General features: G+C 38.0%; 2 protein-coding genes and 1 long non-coding RNA gene across 3 annotated transcripts; all 3 read left to right on the top strand.

Moving 5' to 3' along the window:
* Positions 1–537: 537 nt before the first annotated feature.
* Positions 538–3,462, top strand: LOC121795606 (calcium-dependent protein kinase 20-like). The gene is made up of 7 exons (XM_042194143.1): positions 538–1,708; positions 1,963–2,106; positions 2,181–2,333; positions 2,444–2,559; positions 2,705–2,872; positions 2,960–3,184; positions 3,273–3,462. The coding sequence occupies exons 1-7, from the start codon at positions 847–849 to the stop codon at positions 3,375–3,377; spliced, it is 1,773 nt and encodes a 590-aa protein (XP_042050077.1). The 5' UTR covers positions 538–846; the 3' UTR covers positions 3,378–3,462.
* A 5,111-nt stretch (positions 3,463–8,573) lies between these two features.
* On the top strand, positions 8,574–9,877 carry LOC121793950. The gene is made up of 2 exons (XR_006049200.1): positions 8,574–9,462; positions 9,623–9,877. It is a non-coding gene; the product is annotated as an uncharacterized LOC121793950 (long non-coding RNA).
* Positions 9,878–20,668: 10,791 nt separating this feature from the next.
* On the top strand, positions 20,669–21,157 carry LOC121796832. The gene has a single exon (XM_042195608.1). It carries the CDS (start codon positions 20,669–20,671, stop codon positions 21,155–21,157), a length of 489 nt encoding a protein of 162 aa, XP_042051542.1.
* Positions 21,158–25,417: the final 4,260 nt, after the last annotated feature.

Raw genomic sequence — 25,417 nt, 5'->3', positions numbered from 1 at the left:
CTATCATGCATAAGCCAACTACAGAGTTCCACGTGCACTGTTTCTAACACATGCATCCCCCAACAAAAGCCATAAGCATAATTTGACATAAAGTCATCAAAGTTCTTTTCTCTATGCACGTGTTACCATCACTGAATCAAAATCCTTCAACACCCTCACAATACTGTATACCTCGAGGCGCCCCATAAAGTCATCAAAGTTTTTTTTACAAAATCCCAAAAAAAAAATATTTTACATAACTTATTTTTATTTAAACTATTTTTCTATTTGAATATTATAGCGAAATCTCATTGGCATAAGTTAGGACTAATAAATTTGCAAATAACTCTCGTCTACACAGTGGAGGATATTAGATTAGGTTGGGTATTCATCCAAAAATGACAGCCCCTATGGTTTCATATGTATTTCAATATTTAATTAATAAGCAAACATATAATGAGAATATAGTGATTGAGTAGTAATTATCGATAGTAAAATATAAGTATATGGTTAATATAGATGCATGCATTGAGAGAATCAGAAGAGAGAAATCGATGCTTCAATTTGATTGCAAAGCTGCAATTCTGATCCGAGTTGACTCACCCCGTTACTCTCATTTCATTTTTGCCGTTTCTCTCCAATCCCTCAGATTTTCCTTTAATCCGCAAATGTGTTTGATTTTTCAATTTTGATTTGGCAGTCGCAGTGAATCTCCTCGATAGGGATTCTTCATCTCCATTGGCGTTGAGAATTGGGAGGGGGTGATTGATCCAAGGTTGTGGATGGAATCAATTAGGCCACATTTCAATGGTGAGATTCAAAAGGCTTAGAGAGATCTCCATAGATCGGTGGTAGTATAGCATTTGGATGGGGAATACATGCGCAGGCCCAAACACAGGGAAGAATGGATTCTTCCAATCCATGACCGCCGCCGTGTGGAAGCCTAAGCAGGGCATTCCGCCGCCGGATCAGGACTCCGTCGGCAGCAGTAATAACAAGGAAAACTCCGTCAATTCCGACTCCGCTGTCCAGAGCACACCTCCCACGCAGATGGTCATTGCCCCTGAGGAGCCTAAGAAACCGGAAACTCCGCCGCCAAAGCCAGAGACAACCAACACCAATGATACTGATAATAATAATAATAACAAGCAAGGCGATGCAGTGAAGCAGCAGAACAAGCCTGCACACATAAAGAGAGTGTCCAGTGCAGGACTGCAGGTGGAGTCTGTGCTGCAGCGGAAAACGGAGAATATGAAGGAAAAGTTTACTCTCGGGAGGAAGCTAGGGCAAGGCCAGTTTGGGACCACGTTCCTTTGCATCGAGAAGGGGACGAACAAGGAGTTCGCTTGCAAAACCATTGCTAAGAGGAAGCTGACGACGCCCGAGGATGTGGAGGATGTGAGGAGGGAGATTCAGATCATGCACCATTTGGCAGGGCATCCCAATGTGATCTCGATTGTGGGGGCTTTTGAGGATGCTGTGGCAGTTCATGTTGTGATGGAGCTTTGCTCTGGCGGGGAGCTCTTCGATAGGATCATTCAAAGGGGGCATTACACCGAGAGGAAGGCGGCTGAGTTGGCTAGGATAATAGTTGGTGTGGTGCAAGCTTGCCATTCTCTTGGAGTTATGCATAGAGACTTGAAACCTGAGAATTTCCTCTTTGTTAATCAGCAGGAGGAGTCGCCGCTCAAAACCATTGATTTTGGCCTCTCTGCTTTCTTCAAGCCAGGTGCTCATTCATACCAACTTCTTCTTTTTTTTGTTATCACTTGCCGAATTGATATTTTGACAACAAATAAACAGATTATTTGGAAAGTGTAGCAATTTGAAAAATACCTATACATAAATGTTGTGAATGAGTTTGTAGCTCTTTCTATTTACTGTTGGAAGAGCAAAATAAAATATGTTTTCTCCCTACTAAAGTCATGCTTTGTTTCTAACTAAGGGGCGAAAATTCCTTCAACTTCTAATTTGTTTACTCAGGGGAAACATTCATTGATGTTGTCGGAAGCCCTTACTACGTTGCCCCAGAGGTACTAAGGAAGCATTATGGCCAAGAATGTGATGTTTGGAGTGCGGGAGTTATCATCTACATATTGCTATGTGGAGTTCCACCATTTTGGGATGGTAAGCATTCATTCTTGATCCCCATTAATAGTTGCAATCTGGTTTCTAGCATGCTAATGTATGCTTTGTTTCAGAATCAGAACAGGGAATTTTCGAGCAGGTTTTGAAAGGTGAACTTGACTTTGTTTCGGAACCCTGGCCTAGCATATCTGAGAGTGCAAAAGATCTTGTCCGGAAAATGCTTGTACGAGACCCAAAGAAGAGGCTCACAGCTCATCAAGTTCTTTGTAAGTATATTATGTCACTCTTCTCTAATCTATGTTGAAACTGTTGAATTGCTTGTGAATATCCAAAGAAATGTGGAATGCCTATTAAAGTAAGAATATGTTGTGTTCAGGCCATCCATGGGTACAAGTCGGTGGCGTTGCTCCGGATAAGCCTCTTGATTCTGCTGTTCTAAGTCGTCTAAAGCAATTCTCTGCGATGAACAAGATCAAGAAGATTGCCATCAGAGTGAGTTCTCTGTGTTACTTATTCACATCTCATGGAGAACATTATTTAATTGAAACGATACAATCTTCATCGGATATATATATATATATATATAGTGTGTCACTACAGCTGATAGCAATATCATTCCTTCCATTCAACTCTGCAGGTTATTGCCGAGAGCCTATCTGAGGAGGAAATTGCAGGACTAAAGGAAATGTTTAAAATGATCGACGTAGATAATAGTGGACACATCACCCTTGAAGAACTCAAGAAAGGGCTATCAAGAGTTGGAGCCCACCTCAAAGACTCAGAAATAGAGAATCTTATGCAAGCTGTAAGTTGATTTGATCATGTATATTAGTAACCAGGCTTGAGTGGTTGGTTGTTGTCTTGATTTAACTAGATTTTGTTGACAATGCAGGCTGATTTCGACAACAGTGGCACGATAGATTATCGGGAGTTTGTGGCAGCAATGTTGCACCTAAACAAGGTGCAGAAAGAGGATCATGTATACGCGGCCTTTTCGTATTTCGACAAAGATGGCAGCGGCTACATCACAAGGGATGAGCTCCAGCAGGTCTGCGAGCAATTCGGAATAGAAGATGTCCACCTGGACGACATCATCCGGGAAGTCGACAAAGACAACGTACCTACCTCCCACTCTCTCGGCTCATACGAATGTTGGATTATACCTGTGAATGATTAAACCTGTGTTGTTTGTTTATTTGTTTTAGGATGGGCGCATTGACTACAGCGAGTTCGTGGCGATGATGCAGGACAGCAGTTTTGGGGGCAAGGTAATACAGAGTAGCATAAGCTTGGGAATGAAGGGTTCTTAGAAAAAAATACTTCTAGAGTAGTGGTATGTTTTTTTGTTCAGTTTGTGTAAATTTATGTATCAATGCAACAAACTAAATTCATGAATCTTCTGCTGTAGAGATTAGTGATGACAGTGAAGTTTCCTGACCTGGCCCCTCTTTACAATTTTGTTTGGTTGTTTTCGCTTCGTCAAATTAAATTAAATTAAATTAAATTGTTGTATGTAGTTTACAATTTACATAATGTCATAGATCAGCCATAATACAAGTATTGTTCAAATTTATTTGTTTGTTTGTTTTCTGTAAGTCTATCGAGCATCTCCAAGGGAAATAGTAAATGGAAAGGTAAAAGGAAATAACTATCATATTTATATTTTCTTAAAAAAAATTCATGCTCTAATGAAAAGCGGAGGTATTATACCTTCTTTCATTTTGAGAATGTATCTTTACCTCTTCTTAGTAGAAATGTTAAAATGTTAGTTCTTTTTATTTGCCTTTTTAATTTACTTTCTTTTTCTGAAATACATTATTTTTTAAGAAGGTATAATTATCTTGGAAAGGTAAATGAGAAATATACCTTCTCAATTTACCTTTCTGTCTTGGAGATGCACTGATAGATACACGAGGTTTCACCTGCACTCAAGTCTCAAGTTCGAGTTTTGGTCCAATTAAAGACATTTAGTTACTCTCTTTTTTTCCCTAAAAAATCGATATTTATCCACTTCTACACAAAGGCCAATTATATTTCCAAACAAATTTCCACGCTAACACATGGTCAATTTCCACGCTAACACATGGTCAAATCTGATGCAAAAATGGAGAAATTTCAGAATATGAGTTTAAATTCGCTGACCTTTCGAGATAAGGGATTCAATTCGCTTACCTTTCGAAATATGGGTCCGAGACATGCGAATTTTTCGGAATAAGGGTTTTACACCTTTTTATATTTATTCTCTTCATTTTTGTTATTATTTTCCTTCCAATAATTATAGATTTACTAAACTATCCTTTAACCCATCTCTCAAAAATTTCATTTTACCTCCCTCCAAGCGATTTGCACTCCACTCTTAAAAGTCAATCTTCTCTCTCAAATTATGCGGTTTTGTATTTGAAGTCTTTTTTTCGTTTTCTAATTTTGATGTATTTGATCTGTTCGTGTAATTTTATTAGTTCTTGTAATTGATCTGTTTGTGTAATTCTAATAAAACAGAGACAACAAAACCAATTAGGAAGAATGATCTGCAATTTTCCAATGAGAAGTAGGAGAAATTCAGAGGTTTAATATCAAATTTGAAGCGCATGATTAATAGAATTAATAGGATGGAATTAGTTCATTTTTTCCTGCAATTCTTAACTTTTATATATATTGTTATGGACATTTTAAGAATCATTCATTCCTTATTTTTGTATCAGCGGAGGCGGAGTGAACGTGAGAATTTGAGAGAAGATTGACTTTAAAGAGTGGAGCGCAAATCGTTTGGAGGGAGGTAAAATGAAATTTTTGAGAGATGGGTTAAATGATAGTTTAGTAAATCTATAATTATTGGAAGGGAAATAATAAGAAAAATGAAGAGAATAAACATAAAAAGGTGTAAAACCCTTATTCCGAAAAAATCGCATGTCTCTGACCCATATTTCGAAAGGTAAGCGAATTGAATCCCTTATCTCGAAAGGTCAGCGAATTTAAACTCATATTCCGAAATTTCTCTGCAAAAATGTGGGAGGAAAGGGGAAATTATCCAATTAACGGTTTATTATAAATTTTAGGTAATATTACATTTGTCCCAAGATAAGCGAAGCACTTCTTTTAAGTACATAATTTAAAAAATTGATATTTAAAGAGTTAAAATAGAAAGAATAAAGTATAAGAGAGAGAAAAGTAGAGAACTAAATTACTATGAATATTCTATCTTGAAAACAATTCAAAATTGCTTTATTAAAATTATACCGAAAACCTCTCAATCAATATATATATATATATATATATATATATATATATATATATATATAATAAATATATATTAATATATACTCTTTTCATCCCATAAAAATATGTGCACTTTCCATTTTCGTCCAACCCACAAAAATATGCGCATTCCATTGTTAGAAAGTTATATTAATTTAATAATATAGGTCCCACAAAAATATATGCATTGCCCAGGAGTATATATTTTTTTTATCCAAACACCTCCTTTTGCAAATCTTTTTTGAATTGCTTCTCAATTTTCAACATTAGAAAAATGTTTATTTCTTCTTTCACCAATACAAAAATATTAAAATTGTTAAAGTAAGATCGTAAGTGCATGATTTTAGCTCTATTAATTTAAATATTAATTAGTGAATTATCAACAATTAAAAAAGTGAAGTAGAATGAAAATGAGATTATTTTAAATAAATGAAAAATTACAAACAGATTTACCTTTAATTAAACCATAATTAATCTATCAATACCATAGTTCAAAGCCTCCTAATTAACTAATTTTACAAAATAGGTCAAATATTCTAATCCGTTTTACTTAACTATACAACATATTAAATTAAAGAAGATTGCTTTTTTTTGGTCGAGACTAAGACCATTATTGGTATAATTGAATGAAATAAAGAGGGAATGAAATGAAGATAAAAATGGATGAATAATTTCAATATTGTGTTTAGTAAGCGCAAGAAATATAAAGGGAATGAAATCTTTATTTCTTGATTGTTTCGTTAACTTTATTAAAAATATGAAATCTGATTTAAGAGCATCTCCAACAATTTACACTAAACATAAATTCATTTTAGCATAAATGTAACATCAAATATGATTTTACTCCAACCATTTATACTAAACTCAAACTTAAAAGAATATTTTCTATATTGTGCCTTTTTTATTACAAAATTTGAAAAAAAATTGGATTTAAGTTTAGTGTAAACCTAAAACTAGGTATTTTTTTCCCAAAAACCAAAAATGAAATTGATATTGGAGTACTATTGGAGCTAATTACCTATCTCATTTTAAGTTTTAGTGTATCCTTAGAAATGTTGTAACTAGAAATGGTAATATTAATATTGATCAATCAAAAGTATAACTATGTAATTCTATTCGTTTGATTTATAAAACAAGTTATTTGTATAAAAATGTAATTATAGATGAAATATTTTAATAGTTTAGTTATGTATATATGATTAAATAAACTCTCTTTCCCTTGACACAATGGACAAAGATTATATGTATGGTCATTAATTTGTATAGGAAATAAGAATTTATTTCGACCACCCAAATCAATAAATATTGTGTTTGTAGTTGAATAGTAGTTAATTAAAATATTAGATATAGTATGGTTTTCGACTTTAAAAAATCAGATCTGAAAACTTGGATCTTACTCCACACTCTCTTCTCTTCACCAAATTTGTTCATTTCCCAAATCTCTGAAAATGAGTCTCCGGCTTGTATACGGATTGGTGTTTCTCTGTTTCTCCACCGCTTGCTTCCTCGGTCTCCACCTCATGTTGCAGCCGGTTTTCTACTACACATCCTAATCACCGCGACGGTCAGTCAATTTGATTGTACAAAAAATGTAACCTTTTTTTTTCCGGAAAAACAGAGGAGGAATCGTGGATCCTCTGTTTTCAGCCATGGATTTGTGTTTGTGTAGATCCAATATAGCGGGTTTAATTTATTATTATTGGATGTAACTATTGTGAAGGAGTAATTGAATTTCCGAGCACCGCGTTGTTTGCCTCATCTGCTATCTGCATCCGCATGTCTTCACCCCAATTCATATCGTACAAATATTTTTGGGTATGTTAGCTTCTGATCATAAAGAGAGGAGTACTATGTTTTGAATCATAACAGTTCCGTCAAATCAACATGTTTTAAAGTCTAAAACTGCCCGCATACACAAATAATTAACTCTTCCTATAATATGTTAATTATGTCAAAATACAATTCATCCTTAATTTTATACCAACTGTTAAATATAAACTAGGAGTAAAATATATTGTCTTACTACAAGTTAATGCCTTTACTCAAACCCATTTTTCGGTATAGGCTAATTTTACTCCAATCATTTACACCAAACTCAAACCCAAAATAATATTCCATACTCACCTACTTTTTATACTTTTTCAATTACAACGACATTGTCACGACCGCACTTTGCTAATGATAGTAAAAGCGGGAAAATCCGTGACTAATAAGCGGAATTAACGAAACGAGGAAAGAACTCAAGGGACTTGCCGAAATGCCAATCAATTGATACCACAAATTAGAAGCCAAGTATTTGATTACAAGATCTCAAAATAGAATGATTCATCATATCAACTAAATCAGAGTTCGAATGTGAGACTTTGAAATTCTCATTTGACGAAAGTACAGCGGAATAGGTCCTTACTAAACGACTTCGTATATGAAGACACGAATCGTAGAGAAATCCACTTGATTATTTAATAGCATCGACTCCGATCAATATTCCTTCCTCTTGACGTTCAACCTGCACATTTATAAATACATGCAGGGCTGAGTACATGAGTACTCAGTGGACACGTGCCGCAAAAAAACATACATATATAAGTTGTCACCCACCAACAGTATCACACGGGGTTTTCTTAAAAGGCCCGAGCATACTAAATTCTTTTGTGATCTTAAAAGTCCGACTGCAGTCTAAGTTCTTGAGGTATTCCATGTCTGAGAATCCAATGTGCCGTGAAGGTGGCCGCCTTCACAAGCACCCTCGCCGGCCAACCTCTCTCTAGGATGGCTCACAGCGCTCGCGCACGAAACTCCGAATAGGATTTGCGGTCCTATTGGGAACCGAACTCGTTGCCAAATTTTTGGCATCGCCAAACTCTCGGCATATAGCCCTCACAGACAGGTCTCGAAAACAAACATTTTATGGCATGACAACAACTTTAAAATAATTCACATCTTCATTTTTTTAGAAAAGATGATATTTCATAACTTCATAATATTTGCTTTATATTCACACTATAGTGCTGGATATTAAAAGAAAGCCCACCTGATATGCTTAATTCTCAACTCAATTTCTCGCTTTGGCCTCACTTGCCCTTGAGCAATTTACCCTTTGAAAAATAAATAGCGTAGCATGCTAATTAGTACCTGACTATTTCTCTTGAGAAAAGAATGCATGCATCCTATTGGATAGGACCTATATCTTAGTCTTGTCTTATAGGATTTTCTTAATCCTATCTCGGGCTTCACTACTCTGCAGAATTTATTCACTTTACTAACTTCGGAGAAATTCTATTTTCTCTAAAATAAATATTTGGGCACTTATTTAATAAAATATGGATTCTTGGAAAATCTCTTTCTTAAATCTTTTCTTAAGATTTTTCTTAAGGCTGCCCATGGCGTCGCGGGGCGACGCCGGTCGGCCAATTCGCGTCTCCAACTTCAACATTTTCCATCTTTGAAAACTTAGTAAATTATTCGGGAATTAATTAATTAAGCTTCAAGCTCAACTTCTAAAATTAATTCCCTTCCAACATGATTTATTTCCAAGCCCAACAATTAGATCTCGGTCCAACATAACAATAATTAAAACCGGTCCATTTACTAACATTTAAATTTCGCATTCTCACTTCTCAACAAATTAAATGGCCCTCTGCCAATTAATTAGTAGTCCACTTTGGAAAACAAAATAGCCCATTTAGTTAATTTAAAGGCCTAAACACTTCGGCCCAGACTAAAATGAATGAGAGTCCAATTAATGACCCCTTTCCCATTTATCTCGGATGATTCTCTTTCTCCCCTTTTTTTTTCTTTTTTTCTTCCATTCCAAAATTTCCAAAATTGAAGTCACAGAGGCTGCGACGCCTCACCTCCCTCCTTTCCCTTCCTTCTCCGGCGAGTTCGCCGCCGCCCCCAGCGTCGGATCCCTCTCCCTCTCTTCCTTTGTTCCTCGATTTAAACCTCTCTTTCCAAAATTCGGATCCCTAAATTTGCAATCGGAGAACAGCAACGCCGTTCCTCCTCGTCGAAATCGGTTGTCTCCAGGCGGCAGCTCTCCTTAGCGGAGCCCTCACGCAGCCTCCGGGGTCCCGTCGTTGCACTCACGCCACCAGCTTTGGCGAGCAGGGCCGCTGCCTCGCCGCCTCCGTCGCGTCGGTTCGTGCTCCTATACCCCTTTGTCTTGGCTCCTATTTTGGTGTAAGGTGGAAATGTGATGCAAATCTTCCTCCTCTCCATGCTTAATCGAGCTTGCCCCCCTCCCCTACTGCTTTTATATGAGATCATCTTCTAACCCCATTTTGTGTTATCCTTGCAGGTTAGGGGCTGTCCCTTTTGGAGTTTCATGGGGCCGAATTTCGAGAAGGAAAGAGATGGAGGAAGGGAAGAGAATCTACCCTTGTACCACTTTGATTCCTATACCAATTTATGATACTCTCTAGAATTCTATTACTAGAGGTGGGAGAAGGGATGATGTAATGTGGATGTGTAGTCTCTTTCACTTATGTATCATGCACTATTAATGTCTTCACAATTTTAAGAAATTGTATCTCAAATTGTTCCTCCAACAAAAGTATATCACTTACTTTCTTTTTTTGAATAAATCTCCTTGCAACTTATTTCTTTCAACATAGTATTTAATTTATTCCAACGTCGGTAATTACAACGAAAATTCTAGGCCCTCACAACGAGAATTTACTATGCTAATAAATCTGACTTATCTCAAAGGAGAGGAACAATTTCTCGGGGCGTCACAGACATACTTATTTGAATTAAACATTTATCCACCACATTATAAATTAAATTAAATTAAATTAAATAATAAAATAAATTTTCTTATGATATAAATATACTTTATATTAAAAAAATACATTGACTTAAAAATTAATATACACTTCACGTGCTATGATAAAATTAAAACATAAATCCAAACATATTTAAAAACATCATAATTACAAAATAAAAATAAAAAAAACATACCAATATATCGATATAAAATTGAAGAAAATCAAGACTCGAAATTTGTGTTTGTTCCCACAAGGCCACAACTGGTCAACTAGTGCAAGTCCAAATGAGCATTTTATTTCTTTTTGCGTCATATTAAGTCAAATACTTTTGAAATCGAGCATTTTCATTTGTTATTGTAACTTTTTTTTGTGTTTTAATTCACATAATTAAATAATAATGGACTGATTTGCAATATGTCATAAATTTTTGCAGTAACACCATATTTGGTGTAAATCCGTAGAAAACACCAAAAATGGGTTTGAATTTGGTGTATGATTGGAGATGATTTTTACACAAAAAATGGGTTTTGGTGTATGGTTGAAGTTGGTCTGATAAACTTTTTTTTTTGAGATCGAACTTTAAACTTTTTTATTAAAATTAAATTGGCCAACATTTTTTATTGCCAATGGATGTATTTATTCCAGAATAAGATTGTTACACATACTGGCAGTGGCCATTTTGATCAAAGAAGAAATGTATTACGATTATGTATATATATAATTGTAATGTCAATAATCGAAAAAAGGAGAAATAAATATATTTAATTAGCTAAAGAAAATGTAATTAAAATTTGAAGTTCTAAATTAAGATCAAACCAAATATTCAACTGCAATATCAACTAAATTTGAATAGTTTTTTTAAACTTAGAATATTCCACGTCCTCTTCTATTTGTGAAAAGTTATTATTTTTGGTGTAAAAATTTATCGCCGCCACAGTTTTGAAGTTGCCGAATTAATCAAAATGTCCATCTTCTGTTCCAGTATAATTGATTTCCTTTAATTTAAATTTATTTGCACTTTTAATTCCCACATGGTTCTAGTTCTAGTTCTAGTTCTAGTTCAGTTCCCCCGTAACTTATTCTGGAATTAAGGTTTCTCCTTCACTGATCACTTTTGTGGCCAGACTCCAAGTTATTCTTTGCCTTATGTGTAAGCGGTGTGGTGTGGCTTGACTCTTAATGATTACAATCTTCTTGCTTATCAATTGTGGTGTTGACCTTGAAAGGCTGAAGGAGTTCAGTTTCATTCGTGAGCTCATCATCTTTTTGTGAGAGGGAATCTTCGTGGTTTGAGTGCGGCTAGTCACCATCTGTTATCTTCCTACAAGTTTTGGTTTATACTCCACTCCCTCCGTCTCAGAATAGGAGCCCCATTTCTATCCGACACGATTTTAAGAAATATTAAGAAAGTGGGTGGACGAAAGTTAGTGGAATATGGGTATATATTAGTTTTAAATGATACATGAGTTGAATGAGTCAGTTAGTAGAATGTGGGGTCCCTTATCATTTATAGTAATAATGAACCGAGACTCCTATTCAGACAGACCAAAATGGCAACACGGGACTCGTATTCGCAGACGAAGGGAGTATCTCTTAGATTTGTTGTCTTGTGTCGTTTCACCTTCTTTTGTAATCGGTTTTACTATGTGAAACTTTCTATCTCATTGTTTATGTTGTTTACCGCATGAATGACATATTTATTCGGCACCAAATGGATCCATTTGCTATGGAGGATAGTCTTAAAGATGGTAATCGAGAGAGGTATAGAAAGATTGGTAAGGCATATTGAAAGTAGGAGGTAGAAAGATATATTTCTTATATGTTTTTCTTGTTTTTTTGAAATGCTCATCTCCCTAGTATTTATAGGGAGATTTGAGTGTCTTTGAGTACATCAATAAATGAGTATTTGAACTACACCACAACTAGAAACTCTACACTATTAAATATGTTCTAGGAACTCCACTGCAATGAATGAAGGGCGGCCATTTATGATTCCTTTTTCCAACACTCCCCCTCAAGTTGAGCAACGGTATCTCCGATACTCAACTTGCCCAGAAATTCTTTGAAAACTTTAGGACTCAACGCCTTGGTTAGTATGTCTGCAAGTTGTTCCTCAGATCGGACAAATGGAAATTCGATGATGCCGCTTTCAAGTTTTTCTTTGATGAAGTGACAATCAACTTCGACATGTTTCGTTCTGTCATGCTCTACTGGATTCTCTGGAATGCTGATTGCTGTTTTATTGTCCCAGAAAAGTTGACTTTTCCGTAAAGGAGGAAAGCCGATTTCTGTTAACAGCCTCCTAAGCCAAAGTATCTCCATCAGGCCACTTCTGATCCCTCGAAATTCTGTTTCTGAACTTGATAATGCTACAACTTTCTGCTTCTTGCATCTCCAAGTGACTAAGTTACCCCCAACAAAGGTAAAATATCCTCCAGTGGATTTTCTATCGACTGGATTGCTTGCCCAATCTGCATCGGTGTATCCATTAATTTCCAAATCTTTCTTCTTTTCTAAGAATACCCCATAACTGGTTGTTCCCTTTAAATATCTCACAATTCTCATGACAGCATCCATATGATCTTCCTGAAGCTGATGCATGAATTGACTGACAACTCCAACTGCATATGTGATGTCGGGCCTAGTATGAGAAAGATAGATAAGTTTACCTACTAACCGTTGATATCTTTCATGGTCTCTAGGCTTAGCTCCATCCACAATCTTCAATCCATGGTTGGATACCATTGGAGTTTCAGCAGGCTTGCAGTCCAGTAGGCCTGTTTCTGCTAGCATGTCAAGTACATACTTTTTCTGCCTTAGGAATATTCCGTGTTTGGATCTCAACACTTCAATTTCTAGGAAGTACTTTAAAGCTCCCAAGTCCTTCATTTCAAACTCCCTGAAAATATTCTCCTTTAGATTTTGGATCTCTTCGCCATCATCTCATGTTATGATCATGTCATCAACATAGATTATCAGACATGTCATTTTGCCGTTCCACTTCTTTAGGAATAGTGTGTGATCTGAATGGCTCTGTTTGAAGCCATGTTTGAACATTGCCTGGCAAAATCTTCCAAAACACACTCTGGGGGATTGCTTTAACCCATAAAGGGTCTTCCACAGTCTGCACACCTGTCCTTTTCTAAATTCTTCACAAAAACCTGGGGGGACCTCCATGTAGACTTCCTTGTCTTTCTCAAGTTCTCCATGAAGAAAGGCATTTGTAACATCAAACTTGTCACGCCCGCATTTTCTAAGGATAGAAAACACTGTTGATCGCGACTAGGAGAGGATTAAAAAAGCGGGGAAGAAAGGGGAAAATAACACAACTCGACCATAGCTCGAAGCAAATGGGAATAGCTTGAATAAAATCAGAGTATCATTTCAACAATCAGCAACTCGAAACAAATATTATCTCAACAATACTTGGCAAAAGAAACAATATTAAGCGGAAGCATTCGAGAGTAGAATAATATTATGTATGAAGACATAATATATTCAGAAAATTTTATTTACTATCTTCTTCACTTTCATGCTCAACACACATCGCGCTCGTCACCGCTCAACCTGCACATAGGAAAAACATATGCAGGTATGAGTACTTGATGCACTCAGTGGACAAATGCCAAAACAATTTTATAAAAACAGTTATATCATGCCACCATTGAGTGACCTCGGGGTTTTAACTTGAAAAGGCCCGAGACACTAAAAATATCTCAAACACAAACTTTTAACTCGTCCTCAAATCCTTTTTCCTCATCATTTCAAAACACAACCATTCTCCTTGAATTGTTTAAGAAACTGTCATATCTGTTCTTTAGGGTGCCGTGTAAAGGGGCCACTTTCCACGAGCACGAAAACCGGCCAACCCATTCGATGACCCACGGTCCTCATCGTGTACACTAGTCCGAGTAGGGACGCACCCTTCCTAGGACACGAATTCGATTAAACTCATAGTAGGGACTCACCCCCACTAAGCAATCATCAACATCAACATCAACATCAATCTCATCAACATCAACAACATAATGTGAAACGAGAATGTGGCCGCAAACTCAATCACTGGACCGGCCGACCCAAAAGACGGCTCACGATCCCCATTGGCGTATACTAGTCTGAGTAGGGACTCACTCCCTAGTCAGACCCGAATTCGAGGTCTAGTAGGGACAACTTCCTTGCTAAACAAACAGATATGAATTTCTCAAAACAAAAACATGGCATGGCATTCACTTTGCAAACTTTATTTTCCTCTAAAACGTATTTGAAACACAAATCACTTTTCTGTCAAGGCCGAGCATCAATTCACATCACATCAACAAAGCCAAACAATTTATAATATCACTCAATAAATTAACACATAGCACCACATAACATGCGCAACAACACTTTCACTTTGATCGCATATCTCGCCTCATCATTGGGATAAATATAATAAATCAATCACACATAACATGATGCTCAAACCGATATATTAAAACCAAAGCTCTTGAAAATACTTTAGTTCGAAGGCCCACCTCGTTTGTTTAATTTTCTGAATTTGAGCTCCTTACTTCGACTCCAATTTTGTTCGCGGAGAAAATCATTCCTTTAGTCTATGCTTTTATGCTCTTTCAATTATTTTCGAGGCTGCAGCTTCATATATCCTTCTGCCAAAAGACAAACCAACTCCCTTCGTCACTTTATTTTTCCTTGATCAATCTATTAGTCAAAACAAGCCCACTAATAAATAAGGCCCAACTCTCTCTCTTCTCCTTTAATCACACGGTCAACACACATGATCAACAACTTTCTCTCACAATTCATATCTCCTGCATCTCCATCTTCCTCCCCTCCGTTTGTCCCTCTTTTCTCTCCATCCGCTCTCTTTCTTTTCTTTTTCCTCTATCTCTCCCCCCCTTGGATCTACTCATACTGCCACCGCCGCTGTTGTACGCCTTTGCATCTCCTCCGCGCCTCTGTCGGGATCGTCATCGCTGTCTCGCCCCCTTCTCGCCATCGCTGCCGAAGTCCAGCCACCGCTGCTCCAGATCAAGACGGCCGCTGCGGTTTGCTGCTGCAGCTCGCCCTCCAAGTCCGACGTTGCCGTCGCTGAACCGCTGCACGGCGGCTGTCCTTCGCCCTTGTTCCCAATCTCTCTCTCTCTGCTCTCCCGTATCCCTCTTCTCTCCAGACTCCCGAATCGCGACGCCATCGCTGGGGTCGCCAACCACCGCCGCCTCTCTACTTTTCGTTGCTGCTCTCCCTCAAATTCGTCGATATCTCCGACCCAAAATTAAAAGAGAACTCGCTTCATCTCTCAATTCCTCCGATCTGAACTCGATCGTCGCTGCCCCACGCTCCGAATTGCAGCGCCGTCGCCGATGTTTTCATATTCTCACCACTCCGTGTTAAGCCCATTCATCCCTCTCCGCATCGCGCAAGAACTCTCTTTTCTCTCGATTATAGTTGTGAAAACAAGTCGTGGGATAATGAAACTTGAGAGTTGATATACGTGTGTTTTTATAGCTGAAACTGTTGTTGCCCATTTATTCCTATATTTCAGGTAGTGTGGATCATGGCATATAATGGCCATATTATGTGGAGCAGAAATTGGGTGAAATCAAATTATTGAGAGTAATCTGGCGGTTTTCATCTCCAATTGGGCTTCAAAATGTAGTTTCAAAAAAGAGAGAATTGGGCTTGGAAAATTAAATAAATTAGGGGTAGAAAAGAATAATTGTTATAGGCCCCAAATGATATATCCTTCTATCGACTAACGAAACGAAGGCAAAAAAATTTCAAGTGCACAAACGATGTCACTACGAGAACAAATAAAAAGGGTAGAAAAAGTCGGGGTATTACAAAACTGGTATAATGGCCATTCCATGCAGCTACAGATAGAAGCGCTCTTACTGCACAAGGGAGAAAGTTTCTTCGTAGTCTACTTCATACACCTGAGTATATCCCTTAGCAACCAATCTTGCCTTGTATCTCTCGATTGAACCATCTACACGTCTTTTTATGGTGAAGATCCAACAACATCCTACTGGTTTCTTTCCCGGAGGTAAAGTACACTTCTCCCACGTTTCATTCTTTATCAAGGCATCAATCTCCTTCTTCATACTTGTGTTTCATTGCCTCTTCAAAGTACTGCGGAATCTCTTCTTCTTCATAAAGTGCAGCTTCGAATGCCCTAGCCATTTCGGTAAGGTGTCCCTAGATAAGATTTGCAACACAGTATCTAGATTTCCACCCTTTCCAGTCTGGCGAATATCTTCGAGGAGGAATGCCCCTTGTACTTCTTTGGGGCAATCTGCCGTGCCCTGTCTCTTGTTCCGTCAGTGGCTCATTTGTATCACTTCTGTTTTCCCTGTCACTGTCAGTGGTTTCAAGTAGGGTATCAATATTGGGATCAGAAGCATTTACCTCAGGATTCAAGGACTGGTCAGATAGCTTGACAGTGTCCTGAAGCGGCATGTTCTGTTCCTGTGGATTTGACTGCCCGGTGGTACTGCTAACTTCCTCTGTTGTACCGATTTCTATGACAGAATTTCGGTCTGGTGGGGTAATTTGGTTGTTTTCCCCTTGAATATCCTCCCCCTGAAAGGTTTCTCCCCACAGAGGTAGTTAATTTAGTGCGTCACTGTTTGGATTTTCCGTCTGACTCTCCCCCTGACCGCTAGATTGGCTATAGAAGTATTCACTCTCAACAAAGTCACAGTTTATATTAACATACATGTGATCTGTTGACGGATCATAACATTTATACCCTTTCTGATTTTTTCCATAACCCAAGAAGACACATTTTACTGCACATGGTGAGAATTTGTCACGATCATATTTGGGTATGTGAGCAAATACGGAGCAACCGAAGATTTTGGGTTCGAGGTTGAGAGATGAAGGTGTCGAGTGTTGGGAAGAGAAGACCTCTAGGGGGCTTTGAAGTTTAGGATTCCTGTGGGAAGACGATTGAGGAGGTATACGACTATTGCGATAGCTTCCGGCCAAAAAGATTTAGGAATGTTGGACTCGATTAGGAGCGCACAGGTGATCTCAAGGATGTATCTGTTTTTTCGCTCGGCTACCCCATTCTGTTCTGGTGTATAAGCAAACGATGTTTGGTGGACAAGGTCTTTTCCGGTGAAGAAGGTTTTCATTCTAGAGTTCACATATTCCCTCCCATTGTCGGATCTAAGGACTTGAATTTTGGAGTTGTACTGGGTTTGAACAAGACTATAGAACTCAGTGAATTTCTCAAAAACTTCTGATTTTGTTTTCAAAAAATAAATCCAAGTCATACGAGAAAAATCATCAATAAACAACAAAAAATATCGAAAACCTTATCCCCCAGTAACCGGGGCTAGACCCCACACATCAGAGTGAACCAAAGCAAACGATGATTTTTCTCTAGTATTGTTCAATTTGAAGGAATGTCTATGACTTTTTGCCAAAACACAAGTTTCACAATTCAAAATATGCGAAGAAGAAACTAACTCGGGAAAGAGTAGATGGAGATATCCTATAGATGGGTGGCCTAACCGGCGATGCAAGAGCCAAATCTGTCTGTCATTTAGTCCGTGAGTTAGCATCGTAGTACTCTGTTGGGCTATCTCATCCACGTAGTACAGTCCATGTCGCTCAGTGTCACGCCCAACTATCATCCCCGTCTTGATATCCTGTAACATGCAAAAACGAGGCTGCATCAGTAATTTGCAGTTAAGGTCTTTTGTGACATGACTCATAGACAAAAAAGTTTGTGGGACAAAGAAGGAACATAAAGACAGCTTGAGAGGCGAAGGGTTGGTGAGATAGTGATAGTTCCCGCCCCCTCTACTTGTGCTGAATCCCCACTAGCTGTTTGAACATAATTTTTTGTGGATTGGGAAATATCGAGGAAATATGATGCATCGAATGACATTGTGTCAGTTGCCCCACAATCAAAAATCCAGTGGCAGCCTTTAGGTCCTATGTTTGGGGATGATGAGTACGCTAGAGCTTGGTATGAGTTTGAACAGGTGATGGAAGGCTGAAATTCGAAAATAAGGGGTGTATTTCTGGATTTTTCAAAATTTTGGGGTGTCTTTCTGGAATTTGGGACATATTGGGGTGTCTTTTGGAATTTCTTGGTCAAATGGGGCTGATTTTGAAATATAGGGTTTGACTGGGGGGATTTTGGGAGGCACTTTTCGGATGGGATTGTTTTTGGGATAAAACCGAACTGGGGGAGGGGGCTTTTTGCAAAATGAGGGATGAATTAAAACATCCAACCCTCCTCCATTCAACCCTAGCCGCCCCCTTTATGATTTCCGCTCCCCTTAAACCCTAGCCGCCTCATCTGAGGCGGCTGCTTCGGCCGGAACTCTACTCCATCCCCGGTCAACTGCGCCACCTTCACTCGCTGTCGGAACCTCTATTTTACCTTCTGCCCAATTTTTGGTGGTAGCAACTGATGCTTTGGCTGTGTTGTTTGAAATCGTGCTGCCGGTGGGGTGTTGCTGGCTCTGCCGCCGCCGCCGTTGAGGTGATGTAGAGGTGGATGAGGGGGCGGCATGGAGGTGTTGCAGATGCCACCCGTTGATCCGTCGGTGTAGGTGGCTCTGTCGCCACCTGCTACTGCCGCTGCTGCCCTTCCACCACTACTGCCGCCGCCGCGCTTCCCACCCTGCCGTGTACGCTTCATCTCTTGCCACCAATCGGGATATCCGTGGAGATGGAAGCACGTCTCATGTGTGTGTCGTTTTCCTCCACAGTGTGTGCAAGTTAATTTGCTCTTATCTTCATCTGATTTCTGATTTGCAGTGAATTTGGTCGCCGGTGGGGGGGAATGGTCGGCTTCGGTCGAAAGCGCCAAGTCCGGTGGCAATTCCAGATTGGTCAGCTTCTGGTTTGAGAACCTTGTCATTGACCCTCTTCTCACCATTCCGTAAGCTTTCCGGACGGTTGGTAAGGGTTCTTGATTTAGAATTTCTCGTCTGATCTTGTCATACTTCTCATCCAGGGCCCAAACGAATTGATAGAGCCTATGCCTTTGGGTGTGTTTGTTGTATTTGTCGATGCTTTTGGGGCTGTCCATGGGGTTGGGATCTCTGGCATCAATTGAAATCCATAAACCTTGGAATTTATTCCAAAGGGCTTCCAAAGTCGTCTCTCCTTGCTTCATTGACATGGCTTGTCTGTGTAGGTCATGTACTTAGAATGGATCTGCTCCACTCCCATATGTGACCGCCAGACCTTCCCACAGGTCTTTGGGTGTCTTGTATTGGGATACCTCGTTTACAAGGCTGGTTTCGAGATTGCTGATAATCCAATTGAAGAAGCAGTGATCCTATTGCTGCCATTTTGAGTAGCAGGGGTCGTCGGATGGGGGAGGATCTGAACCTCCAGAGATGTGAGATGTCAGTCCCTTCCCCCTATTGCTCTCTCCATCAGATTGGCCCAAAGGGGATAATTATCCTCATTGAGTTTGGTTTTCAGATTGATTTCTCCCAAGGACTCCAGTTGCGGTTTTGGCTGTTTTGTGGAGTTTTTGGACTTGTTTCCAGATTTATTCATGAATTTCATGAATTCGGAAAATTGTGCCGCAAAATCTGCCATGGTTTCTGTTGGGATTGGTTTTGGAATTTCTGTGTCAAAATCTGACATGAATTCGAGAAGGGTATGTTCGGGACTATGATGACATTGTTCTGAGTCCCAAACAAATATAGTCTGCTCTGATACCATCTCAAAGATGGTAACCGAGAGAGGTATAGAAAGATTGGTAAGGCATATTGAAAGTAGGAGGTAGAAAGATATATTTATTGTATGTTTTTCTTGTTTTTTTTAAATGCTCATCTCCCTAGTATTTATAGGGAGATTCGACTCCCTTTGAGTACATCAATAAATGAGTATTGGAACTACACCACAACTAGGAACTCTACACAATTAAATATGTTTTAGGAACTCCCCTGCAATAAATGAAGGGAGGCCATTTATGATTCCTTTTTCCAACAGATAGGATAGATGACCCATATCGTTAAAAGCTTCATAATTTCCTTCAAAACAATGTCACAATTGTTCTAACTTTACTCTCTTTGAGGATCTAATTAATGCACTTTCATAAACATAATTTTAGCATACACCACAAATGAATTAAATAGGAGTAGTAGTAATACTTTAGAATTCACTCTTATTCATTCAACGACGCAGACAAGCATTCCTTCCTCTGAATCCTATTAATATTACTATTGCTATAATTTGGAATTGGAAAGCTGAGCTGAAAAGCAGGGCAGCCGTTGAGCTCATCAACAGAAATTATAAAATATGGATGACATACTCGGAATAATCCTAATTTAATTAAAAAGGAAAACACAGTCACACCCGCCGTGTTACGGAACCGCGTAACACGGCCCACAACTTCTCTCCGCCAATGGCACATCTTTCCCTCTTCACCAATTCCGTCCAATTTATCTGACCAATTCAGCTCAATTTTTCCCCTCATTTAATCTTTACACAATTTCAATTAGGTCAAATTTCAAATCACGGAATTGGATTCGCTGGTGTGATCGCGAAGGAGGGGGATTTCGATTGAACAATTCCAACACTAATTAATTCCTCAGAAAATGACGAGACAATTCCGGCTGCAGCAGTCGTATTCGATGGGGGCGCGGCGGCAGCCGCTGCTGAACAGCGAGTTCTCGTCCAGCGGCGGGATGAGGCGGGTGAGGGTGGCGGAGATGGCTGGGGGAACGACGGCGGAGTGCGCTGCGGTGTGCTGCTGCTGCCCGTGCGGGATGCTGAATCTGGCGGTGCTGGCGGTGTACAAATTGCCGGCGGGGCTGTGCAGGAAGGCTCTGAGGAAGCAGCGCCAGCGCCAGCTGCTTAAAAGGGGGATTCTACGCTCGCACGGCTACGGCTGCGACTACGACGACGACGAATACTTCCTCCGCCTCCATTCCGGCAACAGCAGCGTCGTCACCACATTTGAGTCCGGGAATATTCAGGTGATTGAGCTCGAGAAACAGATGATGGATAAATTCTACGGCGCCGGTTTCTGGCGGAGTCCGTCGCAGAAGAGCGATACCTCCGCCCTTACAACCGTCTCTATCTAGTAAAATCGTAGTATCTCAAATTTAATTATACTAATTCAAAATATGTAGTACCTACGAACATTGATTCTGGTTGTTATCATACTGATTTTGTTTTAAGATGTGTTGGTTTTGTTGTATAGAAAGTCTAAATCTGATGATTTGTTTTGAAATCCTTATAAATTCAATTCGATTTCGTATTGATATTTGTATTTATATTACTCCATATGATAGATTGTGATAACTATGCATTGTAATTGTAAATGGCTAAATGCCTACAAAGATAGTAGTAGTATTTATTACGGCCGATTCTTTTAATGGAAATGTGATCAATCTGGGTAGGCCTGCTTAATCGGTTCTCCGGTACCCGGAATCGGAACCGGAACCGACCGGGTAATTGAGGAACCGGGAACCAGTTTACCGGTTCCGGTAATATTCTCAAAAATTCCAGTTTCTGTTCTTACTCGGAACCGAATAATAAATCAATTTTAGATTTTCAATTTTAGATTTTATTTAGTATCCAATTATCTTATAGGGGCTGTGTGTATATGTCGTGTGTGTGTGCATGGGGCTGTGTGTGTGTTAAAGGTGTTGTGTGTGTATGGTGCTGTATGTGTTTAGGTGTATACTTGTTGTGTGTTGATTTAAATTTTAGGGGTTATACTTTTTAGGTATTTATTGAATTGTTGTTTTTAGGATAAATTGCCTAAAAAGTCACAAATTTTGGGGAAAGTTTGATTTTTCCCACAAACTATAAAAGTTGCGCCTAAAGTCACGAAATTTATCGGATCGTGCAAATTTCCCAAACTACCCGACTCTGTGGCATATTTATTTTAAAAACTTATCCCACGTGGCATGTCGAAGGCTTGACTTGGAAAATTTTATGGCTTAACCTTAAACTCAGGTAATATAACCTCTTTTTGGCTGATTTCGAAAGCGCAACCCCAATTCAATCGACGGAAAACGTAATCGACAAGAGTGAAATCGTCAACAAACGGTATAGGGATAAAATCGGCGACGTGTAAAGAAGATTCAATAAAAAAAGCATAAAACGACATCGTTTTGTGCCCAGTCAAATATTTTGCCAAGTCACGCCTCCGCCATGCCATGTGGGATAAGTTTTTAATGGAAATATGTCGTCAGGCTACTAGTTTGGGAAATTTGCACGATCCGATAAAGTTTGACTTTAAGTGCAACTTTTATAGTTTGTGGAAAAAATCAAACTTTCCCCAAAGTTTGTGACTTTTTAGGAAATTTTTCCTTGTTTTTAAGTATTGGAATATTGGATGATGAATATTGTTATCTTGTTGATTTGTATTTTTGTGTGTTTCTTTGAATTTTTAGACATGAATTGCTATATTTCTAGATGTTGAATTATTCAAAAAAATTAAAATTAAAACTACAAATCGGATTCGGTTCGTAATCGGAATCGGCCGGGTAAGAACCGGTCGGATCCGGTTCCGGTTCCAGAATTCATGAAAATTTATAACCGGTTACCCGGTCAAACCGGACCGGATAGAACCGGAACCGGCCGGTTAAGCATGCCTAAATCTAGGCCCTTTGCATTGCAAATGGACTATGTAATTGAACAATGTACTTAATAAAGTTTATGCTGAAAATATAAATAAAATGAAAATATAAACAAAATGCAGGTAAAACTATAAAAGCATTGATGACGCAGAGATTAATTTTGTTGGATGGGAAGATTATGATTCATTCGAACTTGAGACCTTTAGCCTCTCTATTGTTTGACTAACTCATATACACAATCTTGTGTAATTATTTATTTAAAATTATGTTGTTGGTTTCAATTTCTAGAGCTTCGATTTCCCTAATCGAATTGCCTCTTAATAGGATTTATTTTTGCCCCTGAATAGGATATTCTCACATGGTGGTGTGCGACACATTAGACAGCATAATATTGATACTAGGCCTGATTATTCGATTGGCTCTGGTTCTAACTGGACAGGTTAACCAGTTTTAATTTTTCATAAATCCTAGAACCGAAACTGACCGGTTCCGGTTTGGAACCGGCCGGTTAAGAACCTGTCGAACCGGAACCGATGTTTTATTTTAATCAGAATTTATTTATAATTTTAAATAATTCAATACTAATAAAATAATAATCCAACTTCTGGGTATATAACAAATAATACCTAAAAATTCAAATAAATACACAAAAAATACAAACCAACAATACAATAATATTCATATATGGGTAAGAGTTATACCAAGTGTAGTAGGTCCGAACTAGTTTATGTTGGCAATTCTTTTATAAAAAAAGGACTTCTAAAATTTAGCATTTTTTAAAAAGGAGTTTTAAAATTGAATTCCATATTCCTTGTTTTTTTTGCTAAATAAATATTCAATGGAATTTCCAATACTAATTGATCTTGTTATGACTTTTTAGTTTAATACGGAACAGTTAATAAATCATTCACAAACAGGTTAAAATTGTATATTAAAATTAAATGAATAGTTACGTAAATTTGTTATAAAGTTAAATTTCTATCATATGAAATGATATTGTAATTTTGTAGTTCTTTTGAATATTAAAAACAAACTTATGATGTTCTACACATAGTAGTTAGTTCATAAAAAGTGGATTGGGGAAATAATTGTAGATTCAAAGCATCACGGTTTAAATATTTTAAATACTTCAGAAAAATAGAGCTTGCAAATTTAACACTATTTAAATCTTAAAATCAAACAATGTTTCAAATTATTTTATTTCAATTCAATATTAATTCAATTAAGTTGGATTTATTAATTTATTAATTATAAAAAAAAATTGAATTGTAATTCTGTTCCCGGTTAGGAACCGGTCGGTTCCGGTAACCGGAACTAGTTTTATATAAAAAGTTGGAACCGATTTTCCAGTTCCCGGTTTCTTAATTAACCGGCCGATTCCGCCGGTTTCGATTAACCGAGAACAGGGGAACCGTTTAAGCACCCCTAATTGATACAATATAAAATAAGCAAATAGAATTTAATTATTTTATCCATGATAGATCGTTGCAAAAGGGAGAATTCTTCAGTAAACCTGCACAATATTCCTAATCATTCCGGGGGATATAAAGTCTTATTAGGCGATACTAAATTGAAAGAAGAATGTCACCGAGCTCGAATTTTTTCTCCTTGAAAAAAATCGCGACGGCTATGTCGATTTTGGTTTAAAGAGAGATATATCCTGATGTCCCATTAAAAATGAATCATTTTCCTTTTTGAGTTGTTCCATTTAAAATGAAATGTTTCCTAAAATGGAAATATCACCACCTCTACTCTTCCATCTCACTTACTTTATTCTCGTTTCATTTACTCACAAAACAACACTACATAAACTTTTGTCTAAAAAATAAACGTTTCATATTTAATGGGAAAGACTACAGAGTTTGTAGAAAATTAGGATAGTGAAAATGAGATGGAAAAGATGCACAGTTAATTGCAATTCGGTAAGTATATTTATTGAATTTTAGAAAATCAAAATGATTTTAGTTTGATTTTACTAATAAACATCATCTTGTGAATATTTTAAAATTTTTGAAATTTCATAAATTTATCATTTTAAATTATCACTTATATCTAATTAGTGGGGTTCTTATATCTAATTGGATCATACAGTAGACATGTATTAACTAAGTAATGTGCATTAAATTCAATTTACCGTTGGATCATTCTCTTAAATGACACACCGCCAAACTCGGACGGCCGACGCATTATTTTAGTGAGAATATTAAATAAATAAATAAATCACCACGCTATCATTCCTTGCGAACAGAATGAAAAATCTAATTCAGTATTACACGATAAATCACAAAATGCCATAACAGAAGTAAGCCAGCAACGAAAATAAACAAATAAAGTTGTCTTTTGCTGCCCAGTGAAGACAAAAAGGAAGGAATACAGATGATGAAATAGATGCTAGGTGAATGAATTATAAAAGTCTATTAGAGCATCCGCAACAGTGCTCTCCCGGAAGGACGGCGTCCGTGCCGCTGGCGCGGCTCACCGCTAGCACGGAGCTGCTCGATGCTTCGAGCACGTCTGTGCCGCTGAGCAGCTGACGTGGCGGTCGCGGATTGGATTATATTTTCCCACTTCCCAATAAATTATATCCGTTTTCTCCCAATTTTTAATTTATTTTTCAATCTTTTCCCCAAAATTCACATTTTCATCTATAAAATACCCCCACTTCCACACAAAAAATTTCACACCACACTACACAATTCTCATCTAAATTCTCTCATCTTCTCTTATCAATTCTCAATCTTTCACTCTTACTAA

This window comes from Salvia splendens, chromosome 3 (assembly GCF_004379255.2).
Source record: "Salvia splendens isolate huo1 chromosome 3, SspV2, whole genome shotgun sequence".
In the NCBI taxonomy this organism is placed as follows: Eukaryota; Viridiplantae; Streptophyta; class Magnoliopsida; order Lamiales; family Lamiaceae; genus Salvia; species Salvia splendens.
This window is presented reverse-complemented; position numbering and strand designations above follow the sequence as displayed.

Bases quoted from the DNA above. Each gene is read 5' to 3' on its own strand.
- LOC121796832 (XM_042195608.1), top strand. From the start codon at position 20,669: ATGACGAGACAATTCCGGCTGCAGCAGTCGTATTCGATGGGGGCGCGG.
- LOC121795606 (XM_042194143.1), top strand. From the start codon at position 847: ATGGGGAATACATGCGCAGGCCCAAACACAGGGAAGAATGGATTCTTC. The intron at 2,560-2,704 runs GTGAGTTCTCTG...TCAACTCTGCAG, and splicing joins TCAAGAAGATTGCCATCAGA to GTTATTGCCGAGAGCCTATC. The intron at 2,873-2,959 runs GTAAGTTGATTT...TTGACAATGCAG, and splicing joins TAGAGAATCTTATGCAAGCT to GCTGATTTCGACAACAGTGG.